Source organism: Peromyscus maniculatus, chromosome 23 (genome assembly GCF_049852395.1).
Source record: "Peromyscus maniculatus bairdii isolate BWxNUB_F1_BW_parent chromosome 23, HU_Pman_BW_mat_3.1, whole genome shotgun sequence".
In the NCBI taxonomy this organism is placed as follows: domain Eukaryota; kingdom Metazoa; phylum Chordata; class Mammalia; order Rodentia; family Cricetidae; genus Peromyscus; species Peromyscus maniculatus.
This window is the reverse complement of record NC_134874.1, coordinates 40,428,963-40,453,023: the sequence shown is the minus strand read 5'-3', so window position 1 is coordinate 40,453,023 and position 24,061 is coordinate 40,428,963. Positions and strand designations below refer to the sequence as shown.

General features: G+C 37.5%; 1 protein-coding gene across 4 annotated transcripts in view; it reads left to right on the top strand.

Annotated features, from left to right (window-relative positions):
- LOC121826497 (cytochrome P450 3A13-like) overlaps positions 1-24,061 on the top strand; it is a 52,208-nt gene that overhangs the window by 20,413 nt on the left and 7,734 nt on the right. For 2 of the 4 annotated variants that reach the window (XM_076560625.1, XM_076560627.1), the window contains exons 5-12: positions 2,663-2,776; positions 3,068-3,156; positions 3,770-3,918; positions 15,201-15,328; positions 16,311-16,385; positions 16,578-16,644; positions 21,575-21,735; positions 23,765-23,991. In XM_076560625.1, the coding sequence (XP_076416740.1) occupies positions 2,663-2,776; positions 3,068-3,156; positions 3,770-3,918; positions 15,201-15,328; positions 16,311-16,385; positions 16,578-16,644; positions 21,575-21,735; positions 23,765-23,991 (1,010 nt within the window). The remainder of the gene's footprint in view (positions 1-2,662; positions 2,777-3,067; positions 3,157-3,769; positions 3,919-15,200; positions 15,329-16,310; positions 16,386-16,577; positions 16,645-21,574; positions 21,736-23,764; positions 23,992-24,061) is intronic. The other 2 variants (XM_076560626.1, XM_076560628.1) reach the window with 1 other exon arrangement.

The following is a 24,061-nucleotide window of genomic DNA, read 5'->3' as shown; positions in this document are numbered from 1 at the left end:
CTCAGGGAGAGGCAGAACCTCATGAATCCTTTCCTTCTTCATTCAATTTCTGGGATTTCAAGAGTGCATTGATCTTTTCATGTCCAGAAGTGAACTTTCTATATGTCTCTACCTTTCCTATAGATTCTAAAATGTTTAAGAAACTTTATTTATATTCACTAAAAATGTGTATGTGTTTGTGTATATGAGTAAATTGTCCATGAAGACCTGAAGAAGTTGTTGGATTCCCTGGTTCTGGAGTCACAGGCAATTGCCCCAACTGACAGGGATTCAGGAAACTGAACCCAGGTCCCTGTCAAGAGCAGTATATGTTCTTAACTAGTGAGCCTCTTCTCCAGGCCAGACTTTATATTTCTTCTACTCCTCTCTTTTTTTTTAAATCTCCTCTGAGCCTTGGAGGGGGTAATTTAGCTGTCACATTTCGGAGTGAGCATTCTGAGGCCAATTTTTTTTACTTGTTTAGTTATAAGTTTCTGTATAAATCTTTGCCCATGGTAAAATGAAACTTCTAAGACAAACATTGAAAGCAGCAGTCTGAGAGTATAAACATAAGAACCTAGAAGCCAATCAGATTAGTATCACATTCCAGTTAGTAGCAACAAAGACACCTTCTGTACTATGGCCTATGACATGTTTTTGTATGTTTTACAATACTGTATGTGAAGAGATGGCTCAGCCATTAAGAAAAATAACTGCTATTACAGAAGACCAGGGTTCAAAATCTAGTAGCCACATAGTGCCTGAAACTCATCTGTAAGTCCAGTCTCATTGAATCTGATGATTTCTTCATGGCCCTGTAGGCATTGCACAACTTTAATAGAGTTGTGTATACATGGAAAAAATGCTCATGCAACTAATATTAGCTCTACAGATAGGGATGGGGACATCATGAGCTGCTTTTTGACTGTGTTGGATTTTAAAAATTGGATTGACCCTCTAGAGGTCTAGTGAGGATAACCACAGCAACGGTGAGTCCATGTGAGTCATACCCATGTCACGCCCAGAGTCCAGCCCTTCATGGAAGTCCTCTGGCTCTAGCAGTTTTTTCACCATGTCTTCCATAATGTTCCCTGAGACTTGAGTGTGAGTGGTTGTAGGTATTCTGTCACTTTCAGTTTCCTTAATTCTTTTTGTATAATCTTTATTTGTTCCACATGGCTAATAACATAACTTGAATATGGAAATATTTCTACTTCCAGTGAAATCTGTGTGCCTCTGAGTATATCTTTTTTCTCTTATTTCAATAGCTAGACACCAGGTTAGGATGTAGTAAGAGGTGAGAACTGGTCTTGTAAAATCATTGCTTAATGGGAAAATCAATGTTTCTTAGCAAAGTGAGGTGCTGGATGAAGGTTTTATGTGATGTACTTTTTATCATATGTATGAAGTTCCCTTCTCAATATTAACAAGTATTTATATCATTAGGAACTATTGAAATATTTCAAGTTAGAATCAAATACAGGGGCATATGGCAGAAGAAACTTTCTTGAGGAAAAGGGAATTATAGTGTTCTTTTGCTTATATTTCAGTATAAAAAATCAAGGAGAAATATTTCCATTATATACAATTAATGCTTAGGCTAATAATACTTAGTCCTTTGCATTTGTGATAATTTAATGGTTACTATGTCATGTCACTTCTTTTCAAAATAGCTCACCCTGAAGATACTTGTAAGTTCAAAGCTGGTCTAAGGAAAAGTTTGCCAATATAGCCCTCCTATATGTACCCTGTGGTTCTCATTGCATTTTGGCTACTTGAAGCAAACCTAGACATAGTTAGGAAGAGAAACCTCAGTTGAGAAGTGCTTCCATCTTCTTACTTGTAGAAAGGCTGTGGGGCATTTTCTTCATTAGTGACTGTGCTCAACTCACTGTAGTTGGTGCCACCCCTGGGCAGTGAGTCCTGGGTTGTATTTGAAAGCAGGCTGAGCAAACCATGGTGAGAAAGCTAGTAAGTGGCTTTCCTCCAAAGCTTCTGCTTCAGTTCCTGCCTTTAGGTTCCTGCCTTAAGTTCTTGCCTTGTGTGCTCACAGTGACAGACTGTTGCCTGAGTGTTGTAAGATTACTAATCCCTCTCCATCACACATTGCTTCTATTCATAGTCCTCATCATATCAATAGAAACCTAACTAAGTAACCAACATTTTCTGTACTGACTTGGAGAATACTTTTGTTCTCCCACCTGTGTTTTCACATAGAAAGACAGTTTTTTTTTTCTATAGGAAAAATCATATCGAAATGAAGAATGTAATATAACAGCTTTATCCCACACAGGTGGCAATATGTATCCTTATTTAATTTTGGGGGTATTTTACATATTTTATTTATTGCATACGTGTGACTGAATGTATGTATGTGTACTGCATGTGTGAAGGTACTCACAGAGAACAGAAGAGGGCATCAGACACCCAGAACTGGAGTTACTGGCACTTGTGATCCACCTAATGTAGCTACTGATAATTGAACCAGAGTCCTTTGTAAGTGGTATTAACCACTGAGCCTTTGCTCCAGCCCTAGTTTGAGGAAATGTTAGAGGATAGCATAAAACCTGCCACCTATAAGAGGGTTAGTCGCTATTAACAAATGTTTTCTAGTTATACAGATTTATAACTGTTAAGGTAACCAATCTAATAGAAGGAATAATCTATTTTCTTTGTATGGTAGCCTTTTGGTCCACCTGGAATAATGAAAAAAGGTATAACAAGATCTGAGAATGAAGAATGGAAAAGAATCCGATCATTGCTGACACCAACCTTTAGTAGTGGAAAACTGAAGGAGGTAAGTTAATGGAGGACTTTTTATTATAAATGTAATATACTCTATCAGAGGACTGGTAGAGATAATATTATATTCTTTAAAGAGATTTCCTTTGAGCATTACATTGCTAAGAATGGTCTTTGTTTTTCTGTTTCATTATTGTGTTGGTTCTTTGTTTTGTTTTGTCGTTGTTATTTTGTCTTATATAGTACTTTTAAAAATATGACGATCTTTTTATAACTTCAAAGACTTGTTATTGGGGAACTCAGATGCTGCCATTTACCATTAGACTGTGTTGTGTTTTGTGCATAGATGTTCCACATCATCCAAGAATATGGAGACTTGCTGGTGAAAAACATGAGTCAGGAAGTAGAGAAGGGCAAGAATGTCACCACGAAAGAGTGAGTAGTGATGCATGCATGGTCTGAGGACTCTGTGCCTCATTTGGAGACTTTCCTCTGCCTGACAGGTAGCTAAAATTATTCTGGATTAAGAGTAAGAGAGAGGCATGAATTTATCCTGCTGTGAACCACACATTAAGTAACAGTTGCCGCAGTACCTTTTGAGAGTTTCTCCATTGAGTACAGGAGACAAAATTAGGTTGCCTGTTGTTGTCCTGTATGTTTTAGAAGACTAGTTATATAGTTTAGAATGAAAGGAAAATTTAGTAAATCTGCAGACATGGGGATTAAGAAATGTGGGTAGAGGATATATGTGCTACATCAGAGGACATTGGTTTGCCTAGAGTATTATAGCTGTAACTTTCAACAGCATAAATGGTCAGGATTTACTAAGGGTTTAAAAAATATCAACAGGAAATAACTTTTTCTGCCTCTCTTTCATCCAACTGAAGAGGGAGAAGGTTTTGGAAATGGTGTGGGTAGTAAAATCATATTGAGTTCTGAAGACACCACAGTAGTAAAATTATGCTGTATTGATGATAATGCAGACAAATTGTCACATAGCTCAGAGGTTGTATGAGTAACGTATGAACTCGCCTGTTTCTCTACTCAGCATCTTTGGGGCCTACAGCATGGATGTGTCCACTAGTACCTTATTTGGAGTGAAAGTGGATTCCCTCAACAACCCCCAGGATCCCTTTGTGAAAAACACCAAAAAGCTTTTTATATTTGACTTTTTCAATCCATTGGCTTTCTCTACAGGTATATAGTCTGTTTTCAACTACATTAAGATCTTAGAATTATTTTATATACCATACAAAATAAAGAGGTTCCTCATAGCATATCCATACACAATTATTATCTCTGCCATCTTGCTTTCACTCCTGTATGATGTTTCTTTTGTCCCCATCTGAATTTTCATATCACAGGTTGTAATCCATCATTGCCACATACTTTTGTACTTTTTTGATAGGAATGAGATGATTATGTGATTTCTGTCTTTAAGGTATTAATGCCATGATTTATAACTATACATTTACATATATTGAATTATTTAACATCTCTAGAATGAAACTTGAATTGAAGTTAAATGAATATCATCTACTTTTAAAGTTTCTCTGTTTATTTTATTATGGATAGTATATTTATTTTAAGAGTGAGTGTAGATGTCACTCACTATTATGTTGCAAAATTTATTCTGTAACATTGTATCTATTAGCATTTGTTTTATGAAATTGAATGCACATATTGATGTATACAAATTTAGAGTTGCAATGTCTTGTGAGTGGATACTTCCTTTAAAGTATGTAAAATGATCTTCTACATCCTTGGGACTAGCTTTAGTGTGATATTGGAAAAGTGATGGATAATTTTTCCTATGTTGATGTTTGGTGGTTGGGTACATTTCTTGGGTCAGGGTAAAGCATTATGATTTTTTATCAAATATGATTGTGTATTATTTGCTTATCTATTTATTAAAAGACAGGCTCCATGTACTCCTAGCTGGACTAGAACTGGTTATGTATATGGGACTTTTCTGAATCACATAGTGATTTGCCTGGATCTGACTCTTGAGTACTGAAGTTATAGGATATATCACTATATTAAGCCTTAGTCTGTGTCCATTGATAAAGGAATGTAGAGTGTTAATATTCAGACTTCTTATTGAAAGTTATATTTAAATTCCTGACATTTTATTGATTTTCTACTTTGTGGCATTGTGTTGGCCCTCTTTTCTGAACAGCGGTCTTAGCATCATTTCTTCCTCTAGCCTCTTGGCTTTATTTATTTTTTTACTTCAGTACAAACTGATCTTTACATTATGTAATGCAAGCAGACTTCATTGTGAGAAATTCTTTAGAATGACGTAAACAGGGATAGCTTTTCTGTCTTGATTGTAATAAATAGTGTTTTTCATATACACATTAACATTGTTCAGCAGCTCTTATTTTCCAAACATGGAATACAACTTTTCAAGACATCCTGGCATTTTTTCCATTGAAAATACAGGAGATGTGCTCATGGTCATGTCTTCATTTGTGACTTCATCCTTCCTCTCACACCTTCCAGTACACTTTCTTTATTCTGCATATTCACTGTATATCTATAATATGAAATGGGAAGTTTCTTCTCTGGTCTTCTTACCTGTGTTATACTCTATCCATTTTGGATCTTGATGAACATTTTTTTCCTTCTTTCAACAGAAGTCTGGGAACTTCTGTCCTATGATTTTATTGAGAATATTTTCTATGCATTTGACATGGAATTCTCATCATTGTTCTATGCTAAAAAACATAGACCTTTTTCTTATCTCCCCAAAACTTACATGTTCCATCCAACTGTTTAACAAATAGATCACTAATCATGACTGAATGATCTCAATACTCTGCCTTGTCTTCATGCCTTCACCTTCTGTCTTCTATATGATCTGCTCTATCTCTGATGCTTTCCACCAAAATTTGTATTTGACTTAATTGTGGAGGCCCACAGAGGTTTCCTAGTGAGGTCTGAGCTTGCTTTACCAGACAGGGCCGCATAAGGTGATGGCTTAACCACAGGCATGGTTACCAGGTGTTTGTAAGGGTCTGCACTTGACTGTGCGGTATGCTTTGATCTAAAAAGAGGGGGGGGGTCTTAAGTTGCACTGCCTGTTGACATTGTTTAAAAGAGACATTTTGAGTAGATAGAAGGGGTCATTGAGTATTGATCCGGGTCTCCCAAAACTATTCTGTGTTTCTGTTTTTTCTCTCATTAGGATGTTCTCTCTTCCTACCTAATATTTCTTATCATTTTCTCCTTAATAGTACCCAGGAAAAGATGGGACTAGGCTCCTCACAATTAATGAAACATTCATTGTTGTTGTATATCTATCTCTTTATCAAATTTCATCTGAATATCCAGATTCAATTTCCATATTTCTTACAGCTTTTCATGTTTTCTTGGGATTAATTCAGGAGATAGGCATGTGTTTATTGAATTCTTTAAACATAATTCATAGTCACTTTGATTTCTTATCCTGTGTTTTGTACATTCCTTTTATTTGTGGTTACTCTGTGACTGAAGGAAAGTTTATGTAGTTTTTCATGTTACTTATGCCTTACAACTAAGAAATGTCCATCTGTGGTTACATCAATGGCTACATTTTGTTATTTTTTTTAATTCAGGTCACCTTCTATATATAGAGATTTTTTAGTTTTCAGGAAAGACTGGACTGTAGTAGTAGGTTGAGGTGATGTTTTCTTCTGCAAGGCATATGTTCAGGGCTCTGAGCTCTTCCCCACCACACCCCCACTCCCCATGATCCTATGGTAGGTTTTCAAAAATAGTTATCAACAATCAGCAAACCCTCTATGAAAATAGAATAGCAGTTGACTTCAAAACATTCATTAGTCACTCTTTAAGGGCTAACTATTTTAGGGAGAAAAGGCAGACTCCATTCTCTCTATACTGACACATTAGCTATTATAGGTATAATTATGAATAAAGGGGGGGAATAAGTCATGATTGGACTAGAGATTAATAGAGTGTTGCAAAGTAGGACATAGAGGGGCAGCAAAAACATCATGGTGGAGTAAAAAGGGGATGCAGGAAGATTTTGGAGTTTGGGTTAAAGATAAACTGGAAAAAAGAGGTAAGATTGTGCAGTCATATGTAAAACAGTCCCATCTCTCAGGAAACTGAGCTGCAGATGTCCTTTAAATGAGGAAAGCCTATGTTACCAAGATGGAAGTAGAGATATATGAAAACGTTTCCAAAAATATGAAATGACATAAGATTGAATATTGAGAAACTGGGCTGCCTACCTTCACTGACCTTGGGTATTATATAAATAAGGAATAGCTTTAGAGGGAAAGGACAATGGCGTGGAGCTATAGGATAATAAAATCTAAATGTCCAGAATATTGGGTTATCTCATTACTGGGAGACCTTCTGTACTGTTCTCCCCAAAAGCCCTACTCCAGAATATTCTTCATGTTGATTTTCACCATCAGTTTCTTCCTGGACCATCACCCATGGTTGTGATAGGGGAAAATGGACAAATGTGCAGTGATTTCACCATGATTATTTATGTTTTGATGATTTTGTGAAAAATGTTTTCTTGCTAATCATTGGCCTTGTTTGTTGCATTAGATATAAGAACACTAAAGTAAAGCAATATGACTGTGTCAAGAGTGTTGAGAAATATTTATAATCCCTTCAGTAGAGCAGTAGAGGCAGGAAGATTTCAATTCTTGCCGTACCTGGCATTCAGTCAAGATTCTACCTCAAGTCCAGAAGCTAAGGATGGAGATTCATGGCATGGTGACTGGCTAGCATGTATAAGCCTATACCTTTAGTCAACAACACATCAAATTTTCTTAATTTTTAAAGAGATTCTCTCTAATAATCAAGTCTCCTTTAAAATTTGTGTTTCTCTAACCCAGCCACCAGACCACATATATATAATTTCTTTTCATGTATTTTTTGTGTATTAATGCAGTGACATGAAAGATGTAATGCACCTGCATTTTTTGTTCTAGTCACTGCACAGAAATAATGATAGCATGAGCAACTGATCATTGCCTTTTTTCCAAGAGTGATGGAAAAGTTATACTCCCTCAGTTTCTATGTTAACTTTTAGTTTCCATTGACAGTTCTCATAAAGTTAAGGGAAATCACTTCTGATCCCAATTTTCTTAGACATTAATTGGGAAAGGATGCCGTTCGGTGGTGGTGCACTCTTTTAATCCCAGCACACGAGAGGCAGAGGTAGGCAGGTCTCTGTGAGTTTGAGGCCAGCCTGGTCTACAAGGCAAGTTCCAGGAAAGGCACAAAGCTACACAGACAAACCCTGTCTTGAAAAACAAACAAAAAAATTAGGAAAGGATATTGTGTTTATACCTGATTTTTTTCAAAACACACCATCTCTGATTGCTTGTGTGATTTGGATTTATTTTGTGTTATGCCTCATTGTGTAGCAAATAACAGAATTTCTTTCATGTTTCTGCATTCAGTTGGTCAGAGTTTTGCTCATAAAATCCCGTTGGTATTTTTAAGTCACATTTCTTTTTTTAAAAATTTTATTTTACAATATAATTTAGTTCTACATATCAGCCACAGATTCCCTTGTTCTCCCCCCTCCTCTTCCCCCCAATCCCACCCCTCATTCCCATCTACTCCAAGGCAAAGACTCCCCTGAGGACTGAGATTAACCTGGTAGATTCAGGCCAGGCAGGTCAAGTCCCCTCCTCCCAGGCTGAGCCAAGCATCCCTGCATAAGCCCCAGGTTTCAAACAGCCAACTCATGCAATGAGCACAGAACCCGAGCCCATTGCCTGGATGCCTCCCAAACAGATCAAGCAAATCAACTTTCTCACCTATTCAGAGGGCCTGATCCAGATGGGGGCCTCTAAGCTATTGGTTCATAGTTAGTGTGTTTCCATTCATTTGGCTATTTGTCCCTGTGCTTTATCTAACCTTGGTCTCAACAATTCTCACTCATATAAACCCTCCTCTTTCTTGCCAATTGGACTCCTGGAGGTCCTCTGGGGCCTAGCCATGGATCTCTGCATCCAGTTACCTCGGTCATTAGATGGGGTTTCTAGCATGACTATTAGCGTGTTTGGCCATCCCATCACCAGAGTAGGTCAGTTCTGACTGTCTCTCGACCATTGCCAGCAGTCTATTGTGGGGGTATATTTGTGGATTTCTGTGGGCCACTCTAGCACTTCGCTTCTTCCTATTCTCATGTGGTCTTCATTTACCATGGTCTCCTATTCCTTGTTCTCCCTCTCTGTTCTTGATCCAGCTGGGATCTCCCATTCCCCCAAGCTATCTTTCCCTTGACCCTCACAATTCATTACTCCGACTCATGTCCTGGCTTTACATGTAGATCTCATCCATTTCTCCATCATTGGGCGATCCCTGTGTCTTTCTTGGGGTTCTGTTTTCCAGGTAGCCTCCCTGGTGATGTGAGTAGCAGTCCAGTCATCCTTGTTCCACATCTAGTATCCTCCTATGAGTGAGTACATACCATGTTTGTTTGTCGAAGTCTGGGTTACCACACTCAGGATGATTTTTTCTAGATCCATCCATTTGCTTGCAAACTTGATGATGTCATTGATTTTCTCTGCTGAGTAGTATTACATTGTGTATATGTACCACATTTTATTTATCCATTCTTCAGTTGAAGGGCATTTAGGTAGTTTCCAGGTTCTGGCTACTACAAATAATGCTGATATGAACATAGCTGTGCAAGTGCTCTTGTGGTATGATTGAGCATTCCTTGGGTATATGCCCAAGAGTGGTATAGCTGGATATTGGGGGAGACTGATTCCCAATTTTCTAAGAAAGTGCCATATTGATTTCCAAAGTGGTTGTACAAGCTTGCATTCCTACCAGCAGTGGAGGAGAGTTCCCCTGGTGCGACATCCTTTCCAGCATAAGATGTCTTCAGTGTTTTTGATCTTAGCCATTCTGACAGGCGTAAGGTAATATCTCAGAGTAGTTTTGATTTGCATTTCCCTGATAATTACGGATATTGTGCAATTCCTTAAATGTTTTTCAGCCATTTGAGTTTCCTCAGTTGAGAATTCTCTGTTTAGTTCTATAGCACATTTCTTAATTGGATTGTTGGGCATTTTGATGTCTAATTTCTTGAGTTCCTCATATATTCTGGATATCAGTCCTCTGTCAGATGTGGGGTTGGTGAAGATCTTTTCCCATTCAGTAGGCTGTCGCTTTGCCTTGTTGACCTTATTCTTTGCTCTACAAAAGCTTCTCATTTTCAAGAGGTCCCTTTGATTAATTGTTTCTCTCAGTGTCTGAGCTACTGGTGTTATATTTAGGAAGTGATCTCCTATGCCAATTCATTCAAGACTACTTCCGACTTCCTCTTCTAGCAGGTTCAGAGTAGCTGGATTTATGTTGAGGTCTTTGGTCCACTTGGACTTGAGTTTTGTGTATGGTGATAGATATGGATCTATTTGCATCCTTCTACACATTGATATCCAGTTATGCCAGTACCATTTGTTGAAGATGCTTTCTTTTTTCCATTGTACACTTTTGGATTCTTTGTCAAAAATTATATGTTCATAGGTTTGCAGATGAATGTCAGGGTCTTCAATTCAATTCCATTGGTCCACATGTCGGTTTTTATGTCAGTACCAAGCTGTTTTTATGACTATAGCTCTATAGTAGAGCTTGAAGTTTGGGATCGTGATGCCTCCAGAGGTTGTTTTATTGTACAGGATCCTTTGGCTATCCTGGGTTTTTTGTTTTTCCATATGAAGTTGAGTATTATTCTTTCCAGGTCTGTGAAGAATTGTGTTGTTATTTTGATGGGGATTGCATTAAATCTGTAGATTGCTTTTGGTAAAATTGCCATTTTTACTGTTGATCCTACCTATCCATGAGCATGGGATATCTTTCCATTTTCTGACATCTTTTTCAATTTCTTTTTTTAGGGACTTAAAGTTTTGTCATATAGGTCCTTCACTTGCTTGGTTAGTGTTATCCCATGGTATTTTATGTCATTTGTGGCTATTGTAAAGGGTGATGTATCTCTGATTTCCTTCTCAGCTTCTTTGTCCATTGTATATAGGAGGGCTACTGATTTTTTTGAGTTGATCTTGTATCCTGCTATGTTGCTGAAGGTGTTTATAAGCTTTATCAGTTCCTTGGTGGAATCTTTGGGGTCATTCAAGTATACTATCATGTCATCTGAAAATCGGGAAAGTTTGACTTCTACCTTTCCAATTTTTATCCCCTTAATCTCCTTATGTTGTCTTATTGCTCTGGCTAGAACTTCAAGTACTATATTGAGTAAGTATGGGGAGAGCGGACAGCCTTGCCCTTTTCCTGATTTTAGTGGAATTGCTTTGAGTTTCTCTCCATTTAATTTGATGTTGGCTGTTGGTTTGCTATAAATTGCCTTTATTATGTTTAGGTATGTTCCTTGTATTCCTGATTGCTCCAAGATCTTTATCATGAAGGTGTGTTGGATTTTGTCAAATGCCTTTTCTGTATCTAGTGAGATGATCATATGGTGTTTTTCTTTGTGTTTGTTTATATGGTGCATTACATTGATGGACTTTCGTATGTTGAACCACCCTTGCATCCCTGGGATTAAGCCTACTTGATCATGGTGGATAATTATTTTGATGTGTTCTTGAAGTCTGTTTGCCAGAATTTTATTGAGTATATTTGCATCAATATTCATGACTGAGATCAGTTTTCTTTCTTTGTTGTATCTTTGTTTGGTTTAGGAATCAGGGTAATTGTAGCCTCATAGAAGGAGTTTGGTAATGTTCCTTCTGTTTCTATTGTGTGGAACAATTTAGACATTATTGGTATTAACTCTTCTTTGAAGATCTGGTAGAATTCTGCCCTGAAACCATCTGGTCCTGGCCTTTTTTTTTTGGTTGGGAGAATTTTAATGACTGTTTCTATTTCCTTGGGGTTTATTGGACTATTTAAACAGTTTTTCTGGTCTTGATTTAACTTAGGTATGTGGTACCTATCCAGAAAATTATCTAATACTTTTAGATTTTCCAGTTTTGTGGAGTAGAGGTTTTTGAAGTATGACCTGATGATTCTCTGGATTTCCTCAATGTCTGTATGTCCCCCTTTTCATTTCTGATTTTGTTAATCTGGATGTTCCCTCTGCCTTTTAGTTAGTTTGTATAAGGGCTTGTCTATCTTGTTGATTTTCTCAAAGAACCAACTCTTTGTTTCATTGATTTTTTTGTATTGTTCTCTTTGTTTCTGTTTTATTGATTTCAGCTCTCACTTTGATAATCTCCTGGCATTTATTCTTCCTGGAAGACTTTGCTTCTTCTTGTTCTAGAGCTTTCAGGTGTGCTGTTAAGTCATTAATATGAGATTTCTCCAACGTCTTTATGTGGGCATTTAGTGCTATGAATTTCCCTCTTAGCTTTCATAGTGTACCATAAGTTTGGGTATGTGGTGTCTTCATTTTTGTTGATCTCTAGGAAGTCTTTAATTTCTTTTTTTTTTATTTCTTCCTTGTCTCATTGGTGATTCAGTTGAACATTATTCAGTTTCCATGAGATTGTAGGTTTTCTGTAGTTTTTGTTGTTGTTGAAATCTAACTTTAAACCATGGTGGTCTGATAGAACCCAGGAGGTTATTCCAATTGTTTTGTATGTGTTGACATTTGCTTTGTGGCCAAGTATGTGGTTGATTTTAGAGAAGGTTCCATGGAGTGCTGAGAAGGTATATTCATTTTTGTTAGGATGGAATGCTCTGTAGATATCGATTAAGTCCATTTGAGCCATAACATCAGTTAAGTCCTTTATTTCTCTGTAAAATTTCAATTTGCGAAATCTGTCCAGTGGTGAAGGTGGTGTTGAAATCTCCCACTATTAGTATGTGGGGTTTTATATGTGATTTAAGCTTTAGTAATATTTCTTTTACATATGTAGGTGCCCTTGTGTTTGGGGCATAAATGTTCAGAATTGAAACTTCATCTTGGTGGATCTTTCCTGTGATGAGTATGTAATGCCGTTCTTGATATCTTTTGATTGATTTTAGTTTGAAGTCTATTTTGCCGATATCAGGATGGCTAGACCTGCTTGTTTCTTAAGACCATTTGATTGGAAAGTCTTTTCCCAGCCTTTTATTCTTAGGTAGTGACTATCTTTGAATTTGAGATGTGTTTCTTGTATGCACCAGAAAGATGGGTCCTGCTTTTGTATCCATTCTGTAAGCCTATGTCTTTTTATAGGTGAATTAAGTCCATTGATATTAAGGGATATTAATGACCAATGGTTGTTCATTCCTGTTATCTTTTGCTGGTAGTGTGTGTGTACTTCTCTTCTTTGGGGATTACTGCTGTGGCTTTATCTATTGCCTGTGTTTTCAAGGGTGTACCTGACTTTCTTAGGTTGGAATTTTCCTTCTAGTGCTTTCTGTAGGGCTGGGTTTGTGGATAAGTATTTTTTAAGTCTGGTCTTGTCTTGGAATGTCTTGTTCACTCTGTCTATCATGATTGAAAGTTTTGCTGGGTATTAGTCTAGGCTGGCATCCATGGTCTCTTAGTGTCTGCATTACATCTGTTCAGGTCCATCTGGCTTTCAAAGACTCCATTGAGAAATTGGATGCTATTCTGATGGGTTTGCCTTTATAAGTCACTTGGCCTTTTTCCTTTGCTGCTCTTAATATTCTTTCTTTATTCTGTACGTTTACTCATTTAATTATTATGTGGTGAGGGGACTCTTTTTTGGGGTCTAGTCTGTTTGGTGTTCTATAGGCTTCTTGTATCTTCATAGGCATTTCCTTCTTTATGTTGGGAAAGTTTTCTTCTGTGATCTTGTTGAATGTATTTTCTGTGCCTTTGAGTTGGTATTCTTCTCCTTCTTCTATCCCTATTATTCATAGGTTTTGTCTTTTCATGGTATCCCAAATTTCTTAGACTTTTGGGTCATGACTTTGTTGGCTTTAGTATTTTCTTTGACTGATGAATCTATTTCTTCTACTGTATCTTCAACACCAGAGATCCTCTCTTCAACCTCATGCACTCTGTTGGTTTTACTTGCATCTGAAGTTCCCGACTGTTTACTCAGATTTTCTATTTCCAGCATTCCCTCTGTTTGTGTCTTCTTCATTGTTTCTATTTCCCTTTTCAGGTCTTGGACTGTTTCCTTCATCTGTTTCATGATTTTCTTTTAGGGATTGTTTTCTTCCAGGGCTTTATTATTTTTCTTCTTTATTTGTACTTTCCTCTAGTTTTTTATAGCGTTCTTCCCATTTTTTGTTTGTCTTTTCTTCTATATAAGCCTCTACCTTCTTCATCATGTTATTCATAAGGCTGTTTGCTTCTGCTTCTTCCAGTTTTTGATGTTCAGGTCTAGATGTTGGAGTAGGGCTAGATTCTGATGATGCTGTATTGCTCTTCATTTTGTTGTGAATACTTTTGCCTTGACATCTGCCCATCTCCTTGTGGTTCGTTCTTGGTCTTATCTGCGCAGTTGGTCCAGAAAGAGCTGACAGATTCAGGAAGTCTCTCTCTCTTGTCCAGATGGGATGTCCAGAGCAGGATGGGACCTCTTGTCCAGATGGGAAGTCCAGGGCAGGATTGGAGCTCTTGTCCAGACAGGAAGTCCGGGGCAGGATGGGCACTCTTGTCCAGAAGGGATTTCCGGGCAGGATGGGAGCTTGGGGCTGGTCTCTAAGTCTCAGGAAGTGGCTGGGGTCTCGGGAGATGATGGGCATGGGGGCAAAGTGTGGAGATTGCAGGGTCTTCCAGGGGTCTTGGAGAAGGGGAGCCTTCATGGTAGGGGTAGAAGGGAACCTGCCCAGTGGCCAGAACCTGGGGCCAAGTTGGGCAGGTCTTCCCCAGAGTGGCTGGTGCCCAGGGATGGGATCTAGACTGAGCCCAGGCATTCACCTCTTGTCCAGATGGGAATTTCGGGGAAGGATGAGAGCTAGGAGTAGGTATCTAATCCTCAGGAAGTTGCTGGGGTCCCAGGCAATGATGGCCGTGGGGGCAGGGCATGGAGATTGCAGGGTCTACCGGGGGTCTTGAAGAAGGGGAGCCTTCCCAATAGGGGTGAGAGTAGAAGGAAATCTGCCCGGTGGCCAGAACCTGGGGCCAATTTGGGCAGGTCTTCCCTGGAGTGGCTGGTGCCCAGGGATCTAGACTGAGCCCAGGCATTAAGTCACATTTATACATAGGATTTCATCAAAAAATTCATTCTGATTTTAAATAACAGAGCAATAGAAGCTTTCAGATTCAATTCTCCACAATCTCCTAGCTTTGTAAGTTTTAGAAATGCCTGTGAAGTACTGGTAATAATTATCTGTTAAATATTTCATACTGAATATTCCTGGAGCTGAACTCTCCTCTTTGCATATTTATTTAAAATTCAATTACTTTTAGATGTGATATACTTTCTATATTTTATAATTATACTAATTTCTACCACAGTTATTCTGTTGTTTTTTAATATTACACTTAGATTATTTAATGTTTGTCACTGGTGAATAAAATAACTCTGAAAAGCTTAAATTCGCAATTTTATCATTTTTTTGTTTCTCTACAGCACTGTTTCCATTCCTTTCCAGAGTATATGACAAACTAAACATTTGTGTGTTTCCAAGTGATGCTATATCATTTTTTAAGAATTTTATGGAAAAGACCAAAAAAGATAGACTTGAAGATACCCAACAGGTAAAATATGACAAAATTTATTGTAATTTTAAGGCAATGATATCAAAAGATAAATATTCCTTATATAAAGCCCTATTAGGATATTTAATGAATTTGGCCTTTTCAATTTGAGTTGTATCCTGCCTAGGACTTCAGCAATTTCTTTGAGCATTGAAATTGTCACTTATATAACCCAGTTTTTCCTAATACAGCTGACATGCTGGACTAAGGCTAAGGATGTTGACAGAAGAAATGCTGACAAAAGGCTGTCAGGGAGTCAGCATCATGTCTGAGGAGGTGCCACTGCTTATTTGCTAGAATTCTGATGTTTGGAGCATTTGTAATTGTTGTTTAACAGAAAATAGCTCCCTAAGGGAGTGTCACTATTAAGAGTTGTGGCTTTGTTGGAGTAGGTATGGTCTTGTTGGAGGAAGTGTGTCACTGTGGAGGCAGGCTTTGAGGTTTCATATATGCTCAAACCATGCCCAGTGTCTCAACTCACTTCCAGGTGCCTGTCAAGGTATAAGAACTCTCAGCTATCTCTCTAACACCATGTCTGCCTGTATGCTGCCTTGCTTCCTGCCATGATGATAATGAACTAAGTCTGAACTGTAATCAAGCCTCCAGAGTTAAATGTTTTCTTTTATAAGAGTTGTCATGGTCATGGCATCTCCTCACAGCAATGGCAACCCTAACTAAGACAGGAGGCAATCACATAAAACCAAGCAATGCCTTCCAGAACAGCAGGTGATGTATATGAGATATTGGCTAACAATATGTCAAGGAAATGAGATATGATGTGTAGGACTTATTTATAAAAAAACACCTATGAAAGGAGAAGTAACTGCCAACCATCCAGACAGGAGTCTGTTGTCAACAACTACAGATACTTTGAATGAGGGAAAGTCATGAGAAATGGTGTTGAACATGGCAGCATGATACTAGATCATGATAGACTTATTTTGTAAGAGCTATTTTTTCATGACAGTGTTTCTCTGACTAGCTCTGGCTGTCCTGGAAATCATTTTATAGATCAGGCTGTACTCAAAATTCAAAGATCCACCTGCTGGGATTAAAGGTTAGTGCCATCACCACTGAGCTCATGGTAAAATTTTTGTCCCACCAAATCTGTGGGTCAGTGTGTTGTGTCATTAGTGATTCAGGCAACATTATCTGGATTCGTAAATAAGCCTCTTCTGCCCAAGAAAGTTTAACTTCTTTGTTTCATACTTATTTTTTGCATGCTTTTGAAATTTCTGTCTTCTTTCAGCACCGAGTGGATTTTCTTCAGCTGATGATGAACTCCCAGAATTCCAAAGACACGGAGTCCTATAAACGTAACTAAGTATAATTTAGGGTCTAAAGTGGTTGCACAGAGTACAGGGCTAGTTCTTGCAATGTAAAGTTTCATTCCAGCAGAAAAAGCTTCCTGCTAAATCACAAAAAGACACAGACAGGCTATGTTATATGAAGCGGCCCGAGGAACTCTCTAAAATCATGGAGTATGTTCATACAGAAAATATCAAGGTTATTGTACCTTCCCTCTTTGACTGGGGAACTACAACCCTGAAATATTATAAACATGGCAGCCTAACCAAGACCTGAATTGGCCCAACAACAGTTGACATTCCAACACAGATGGGGAAAATCTCATGAAAACCCATCCTTAGATGAAGAGCTCCAGGTAGTTCAGGTCTTCCGAGAGAGATAATTAGTCTTCCCAAGGAAGGAGTGCCTAATTGTTTATCCAATACTAAATGCCAACCCAGAAACCAGTATAAGTTGGAAAAATGAGGAGACTCAGCAGGTTGTATTTATGATTATTTATTTGTGCATGTAATAAATTGGTTAAAAAAGAGGTCCTAAATTTGAGAGTAAGTGGAGATGTAACTTAGGAATTTAGGAGGGAGGAGAAAAACAGGAAAATTAAACAATTATATTTTGATTAAACTTTTAAAAATCTGAAGGTCTGTTATGAGCATTGATTTTTCACTCCAAGAGTCTTCAGTGATATGTAGGTTACCTATAGAGTCAAATGCTGATTCTCAGCCTCAGGCAGGACCGCTGAATCAGAACCTCTACTTGCAAATCTGTTTCGACAGCATTCAGTCATGAAGTACAGTGTCAAAATACTAACTTTTTCTGTGCTTCATAACTGGAAATGTGTTCACTAGCTTAAGGGACTGGAAATTTATATTTCCTTTCACAATAACATAGTACATTAAAGAAGAAATGCTGTGGGATGTCATTCTGTATGCTGTGAATATGTGTTGCTCTGATTGGTTGATAAATAAAGCTGTTTGGCCAAAGGTTTCGCAGAATAAGTTTAAGCCAATCATTTTAACTAGAGAGATAGGAGAGAAGAAAAGAGAGTAGAGGAGAGGCTGCTAGCCACTGCCAGAAGAAGCAAGATGTAAAGCTACTTGTAAGCCACTACGCACATGGCAAAATAAGGATTTATAGAAATGGGTTAATGTAAGATATAAAAACTAGATAATAAGAAGCCTGCCATGGCCATAGTTTTAAAATAATATTAGCCTGTGTGTGTTTATTTGGGTCCAAATAGCTGCATATCTGGCGGGTGAGAGAGATTTGTCCTGACACAGGCCAGGTGGGTACAAAGAAAATCTTTCAGCTACAAATGGTGTGCTCAGACATGGTGGTAAGTGTTTCCACTTAAATAAAGTCTGAGAACTTAATAAGAGATTCTAAAATGGAACTAAAAACAGCTTCCTAGTTCTGTCCCAGGCAAGCTACAAGCCACAGTGTGGTGTGCTTGCAGCTGCATGTGGGCTGGACCTACAGTATGGTGGGTTCCAGCTGTAGTACACAGAGGTGTCTCCAAGCTGAGCAGTGCACTGCATGGTAGATTTAGCTTTTACTAGTATTAGAAAAAGAGGTTTCTGGGATACATGCTACTGCTGAGTAGAGACACGGACCCACTGTCTCCCACAGTCAGCAGAGAGCATGGCTCCCAGAGCTGGCATTGAATTACCACCATCATATTGGGAAGCTGATGTGGGTGAAGTCAGCAGTCAAGGCTTCTGCTTCATGACTAGGCACTGCAGTGTAAAGCAATAGATTCACAATAAGGCAGATTTAGATTAAATAAACCTCTAAATGCTTTACAATGTATGTAAAAATATACATAGTCTTGGAACAGAGAGGAAAAGGAATATAGACTGTTATATAAAAAATAGAAAGTTTTAAAAAATATAGCCTTTAAAGAGAAAAAAGTAATACAAAAATAAGACACGTAAAGATGGAAATCACACAGAGAGTCTGGATTATATTGTCTTTGAGATTTTTAACTGCAGAGAGACATTTGATTGTAAAGGCTGCTAAATTAAACCAATATGTATGTTTTAAATACATCTTGACTTTAAATATTATGTCTAAGGATATATTGCTTTGGAAAGGAAGTTCTGCTTTTGTTTCTACAGAAGATGAAAAACAGGCTTATATGGTTTGATTAAGGAAGACCCTCTGAGAGGTCTCCAGATGTTCCAACATCCAGATCAGCTTCAAGACAATTTGGCTCAGACAATGCAGCCTCACAGACTACTCCAGTCAGGACTTGTCCATAATTCTTAATTTTTTCAGGATCCCCATAAGATTGTCACTGCCCTCAACCACCAGAAACTAGTATGAGAAGCTATACCCAAATTCCTAAAGTATTGTTTATAATTTTTTTATTTAAAAAGGGTTGATTATAAATTTAATATCTTTCTAAAGGAAAAAAAGAGATAATATAGATATGATAGGATAAAAGAGTAGATTATAAAACCTACTCTTAAAGAGCAACAACTTGTTTAAAAAGGTTTTACATTACTATAAATTTTAGTTTATTACAAGTTAAAAGTTTATATATATATATATATATATATATATATATATATACACTCTTGTTTAAGGTATTATGTTTATGTAACTCATTTAAATTGTAATAGATAATTAAGAAATACAGATTAATAATTACTCTTGTATGATAGTCAAACTTACAGTCATGTTAGTTAAATTTTCTAGGTATAAATAGATATATTTAAATTAGGTAGGGTAATCTTCAAAGACTCCATAGAGGAACTTAAGATGACTGTCCAGACAGGCAGCTGTCTCTGTCATTCGAGATTTTTGGAAATTGATTACAATGCATTTCTTGTTTACTTAGATAATATTGTGTCCCTCTGAATTCTCTGATGTAGTTTAAAACTAGCTAGGTATAATTACAGTTTTTCTTAGTCATGATAAAAGATAAATTAGATATGAAACTTTAGACTCACAAATATAGGAGAGATAGAATATTTTCTTTAATTTTGCCAAATACAAATAGACTAGATATTGTAACTGTAATTCTTGCTTGATAACTGTTCTATTATATGTAATTTTACTTTGTTAAAGTTAAAACCATCCTTTTGAGTAGACAGAAAAGGGGAAGTACTGTGGAATGTCATTCTGTATGCTGTGAATATGTGCTGCTCTGATTGGTTGATTAAAAAGACACAGATTGGCCAGTAGCCAGGCTGGAAGTATAGGCAGGATTAGCAGACAAGGAGAATTCTGGGAAGAAGGCTGAGTCAGGAGTCAGCAGCCAGACACAGAGGAAACAAGATAACAAGTCAGAACTGAGAAAAGGTACCAAGCCATGTGGCTAAATATAAATAAGAATTATGGGTTAAATTAAGTGTAAGAGCTAGTCAGTAATAAGCTAATGGCCATATGGTTTGTAATTTATATAAGCTTCTGAGTGATTATTTTATAAGTGGGCCATGGGACTGTGGGTGCCTGGCAGGACTAGAGAAACTTTACAGCTACAAAGAAAAATTTCAGTGTTTATGATATGTTTCCTCTCCAATGTTTAATCATGGTGACTGGGTTTAGTATTTCAGAGTAATCCTTCTTTTCATACATTCATACTACAACGTGTGTTTTGAAAATTTTAATTAATTAATTTCATCATTAATCCTACATTTGAAGTCAATGCCCAATTTTTTGTTATTTTCTATTATTAAAATTTTTTACATTTAAATATATTTTGATCATGTTCTTCCCCTTGCCCAAAGGCCTTCTGAAAATACCACACACTGAACTTTAAGCTCTTTCTCAAAAGTAAACAAAAGTCCAATACTACAGAAAAATTACCCACAATCAAGGAAACAAAACAAAACAATACCACAAACACCAAACTGTAACCAAATTAAAGTACACACACACACACACACACACACACACACACACACACACACTGTGGAGTTTATTAATATGATGGAAAACCACGCTTGAACATGAGGCCTGTCCTGGAGTGGTTGATATTCTATGTGCTACTCCACTTGGGAAAAACTCATTTTCCATCTCCCAACACATATAAAGGATATAGTTGTTAACATTTTTCCCACTGGAGAGGTTTTCATTTGATCATTTATTTTTAATGTAACAAAATAAAATGTAAAAAGATAAAACAAAAACTAACATATCAATGTTAGGTGAAGAAAAACTAGCAGAAGAAAAAGAGTCTAGGGAAAATACAAGAATCAGAGACCCATTCTTTTGCACACTCAGAAATCCCATAAAAATACTGAACTGGGAGCCACAATATATACACAGAGGATCTTCTAGAGACCTGTGCAGGCCTTATGCATGCTTTCTCAGTCTCTGTGAGTTCATATGACATTTCATCGTGTTGATTTGGAGTGCCCTACATTCTTGGTAATTTTGGAATTCTCAACCCAACTGTCTACTACTTTCTTCCTGACTCCTCTGTGGGTGTCTCTCGGATATGAGGAGAGGGATTTGGTGGAGAAATCCCATTTAGGACTGAATATTTCAAAGGCTCTCACTCTCTGCCTAATACATCATTGTGGTTCTGGATATTTGTTCCCATATGATCCTGGAGGAAGCTTCTCTGATGATGGCTGAGCAAGGCACTTATCTATAATTACAGCAGAATATCATTAGGAGTCATTTTATCTTTCCTTTTTTATACCAGCATTATTTGGCTTTTCCTTTGGCCTCTGGGATATCTAGTCTCAGGTTCTAGGTCACCTAAGCAGTGCCAAGTCTTGGTTCTATCTCATGGAGTAGGTTGTAAGTCAAATCAGTTATTGGTTGGTTACTCCCATACATATTGTGTCACCATTGCCCAGGCAGTATACCATTGTAGATAAAGTACAGTGTACCTTTCTGTGTCAAAGAAGGTAGATCAAAGCAGGTGAAGGCTCTGTGTAGGCACCAGCTTTGATTATTAACATAAAATGTCTGATCTCATTTCAGCTCTTTCTGATCTGGAGATCCTGGCCCAATCAATCACATTTATTTTTGCTGGCTATGAGCCATCAAGCACTGCTCTTTCCTTTATTGCATATTTACTGGCAATTCACCCCAGTGTTCAGAAGAAACTCCAGCAAGAGATTGATGCAGTCCTGCCCAATAAGGTAAGTGGATGATGCTGGGAGTCACAGAAAAAATGTCAAACCTCAACAAGAAACACTACTTCTACAATTGCATTTAGAATTATAGTAAATACAGTAAGAAATGATTTTTCAGCAATAACCTACATAAATCTAAAACAAAGAAAAAATTATGTGTAGAGGAAAACTAACCTCAGCAATTCTGTACTGACCCTGTAATAAACATTCTAACTACAATGACATAGTCCATAAAAATGCATAAAATCTCTTTAGATATTTAAGGATAAGCAACTATCAGTCAAGTGTCTTCTTTAAACTTAAATGGGTTTTTTGCCTGCATGTATATATGTGTACCATGTGCATATCTGAAGCATGAGGAAGCCAGAAGAGGGCCTCAGATTCCCTGTAATTAGACTTCCATGAAATGAGCTCACCATGTGGGCACTGGGAACTGTCCTTGTGTCCTCTGCAAGAGCAAACAGTGCTCTTAACCACTGAGGCTTCCCCCTAGAATTTAAACAATTGACCTGACAGCTGTATTATTAGTACTGGCAATGCTTTGGCATGACTGTTATCAATGGAGCACCACCTGTTTTTGGCTAGGCAGGTTGATTCAGCTGTTCTTCCCTTTACTCCTTTCTCTAATCACAGTATTAGACTCAAAGAAATCACATCATGGCAGCTTCTAACTTAAATATTCACCTGTATATTATGGTGACATCAGTGTCCCACAATGTGAGACAACACATCATATAAGCTATCTTCTCATCTACACCCAAAACTGGATACAATGGAGTGTGAGATACCTGAACTCTGGGACTCGCTGGGTTGTCAATGAGATACAAGCAAAGCACCTTCAGTCCTCATACTCACTCTGACTTCATGTTCCATTCTGTCAATGTGACAAATGCTATCACCCAAAATAACTATGGGGAGGAAAGAATTTACTTTAGCTTACATGTTCACATAACAGTCTATCACTGAGGAAAGTCAATGCAGGAACTCAAGACAGGAACTTGTAGGCAGGATTGCATGCAACTCTACACAGCACTGCTTTTGACAGAGGTACTCACTCACAGCCAAAGAAGCACAGCAGGGACTATGGAGGATGCTGGCCCACTCACTGACCTATCCTTATCTAGATGTTTTCATGCATCCCAAGGTCATTCACTCAGGAAATAGTACTATCTACAAATGGCTGGACACTGCTACATTAATGAATAGTCAGGAAAACTCCCAGATCTATGCAAAAACCAATTTGAAGTAGCAATCCCTAATCTTTCCATTTAGACTTCTTTCTCAGGTGACTCTAGCCTGTGATGTTGAAAGTTAAATACTTATTTAAACAGCATATGAGGTACAAGGGAATGTTTCTTTCAGAAACTGAGCATGGAGCTAAATGGACCTCTCACTAGAACATAAAGATTTTGCTCAATTCATCTCCAGTTTCACACTACTTTACCATAATAAGTTTCAAAGTGAAAAGATCCTACAGAAGTTAGTCACTGTAATTTCATATACTATTCCTGTTTAATTTAGCATTGATTCCCAAATTGAACTTCTATAGTAATTTTAAATTTAGTCATAGGATTTAAACATTGTGAGTTGTCCTCTGAAAGGATTGATATGGAATTTTGAAAAGGAATTTAATGTTCCCCACATTATATTTCCTCGGTCTGGACACGTGGCCTCCCTATATTAAGTTTTCACAACCTCAACAGCTGATGTATTTTGAATGAGACTGACATGATATGCCATTCATTACTACTTAAAAGGAAAACAGTACAAAGGAAAACTGAAGCTTTGGGACCTAAGTGTAAGCTTATGTGAATATTCTTCCATATTCACTTCACCATGTATTTCAGTGGACCTTCAGTATGTCAACACACATGACTCTGGTGAATAGGACTTATCAATAGTAAATCCAATCATTAACTTGGGTTGAATGTTGAGTTCCTAAAACCTTAATAGTTCTTAATAGTTCTGAATAGATTGACATGAAATTTAGTTTTGAATTTCAAATCAGCAGAATCTTTTTTTTTAATCTTACCAGGCACCTGCCACTTATGAAGCTCTGGTAAAGATGGAATATCTAGACATGGTGGTGAATGAAACTATGAGATTATATCCAGTTATTGCCAGGATCAACAGACTCAGTAAGGAAGATGTTGAAATCAATGGTGTGTTCATTCCCAAAGGAACATTGGTGGTCATACCTACCTTTGTTCTTCACCAAAATCCAAAATACTGGCCAGAGCCTGAGGAGTTCCATCCTGAAAGGTACAGGAACCATACAGGGAAGCAGACTTATTTGAGTATCTTAAGATGTCTATTAATATAATCACATAAA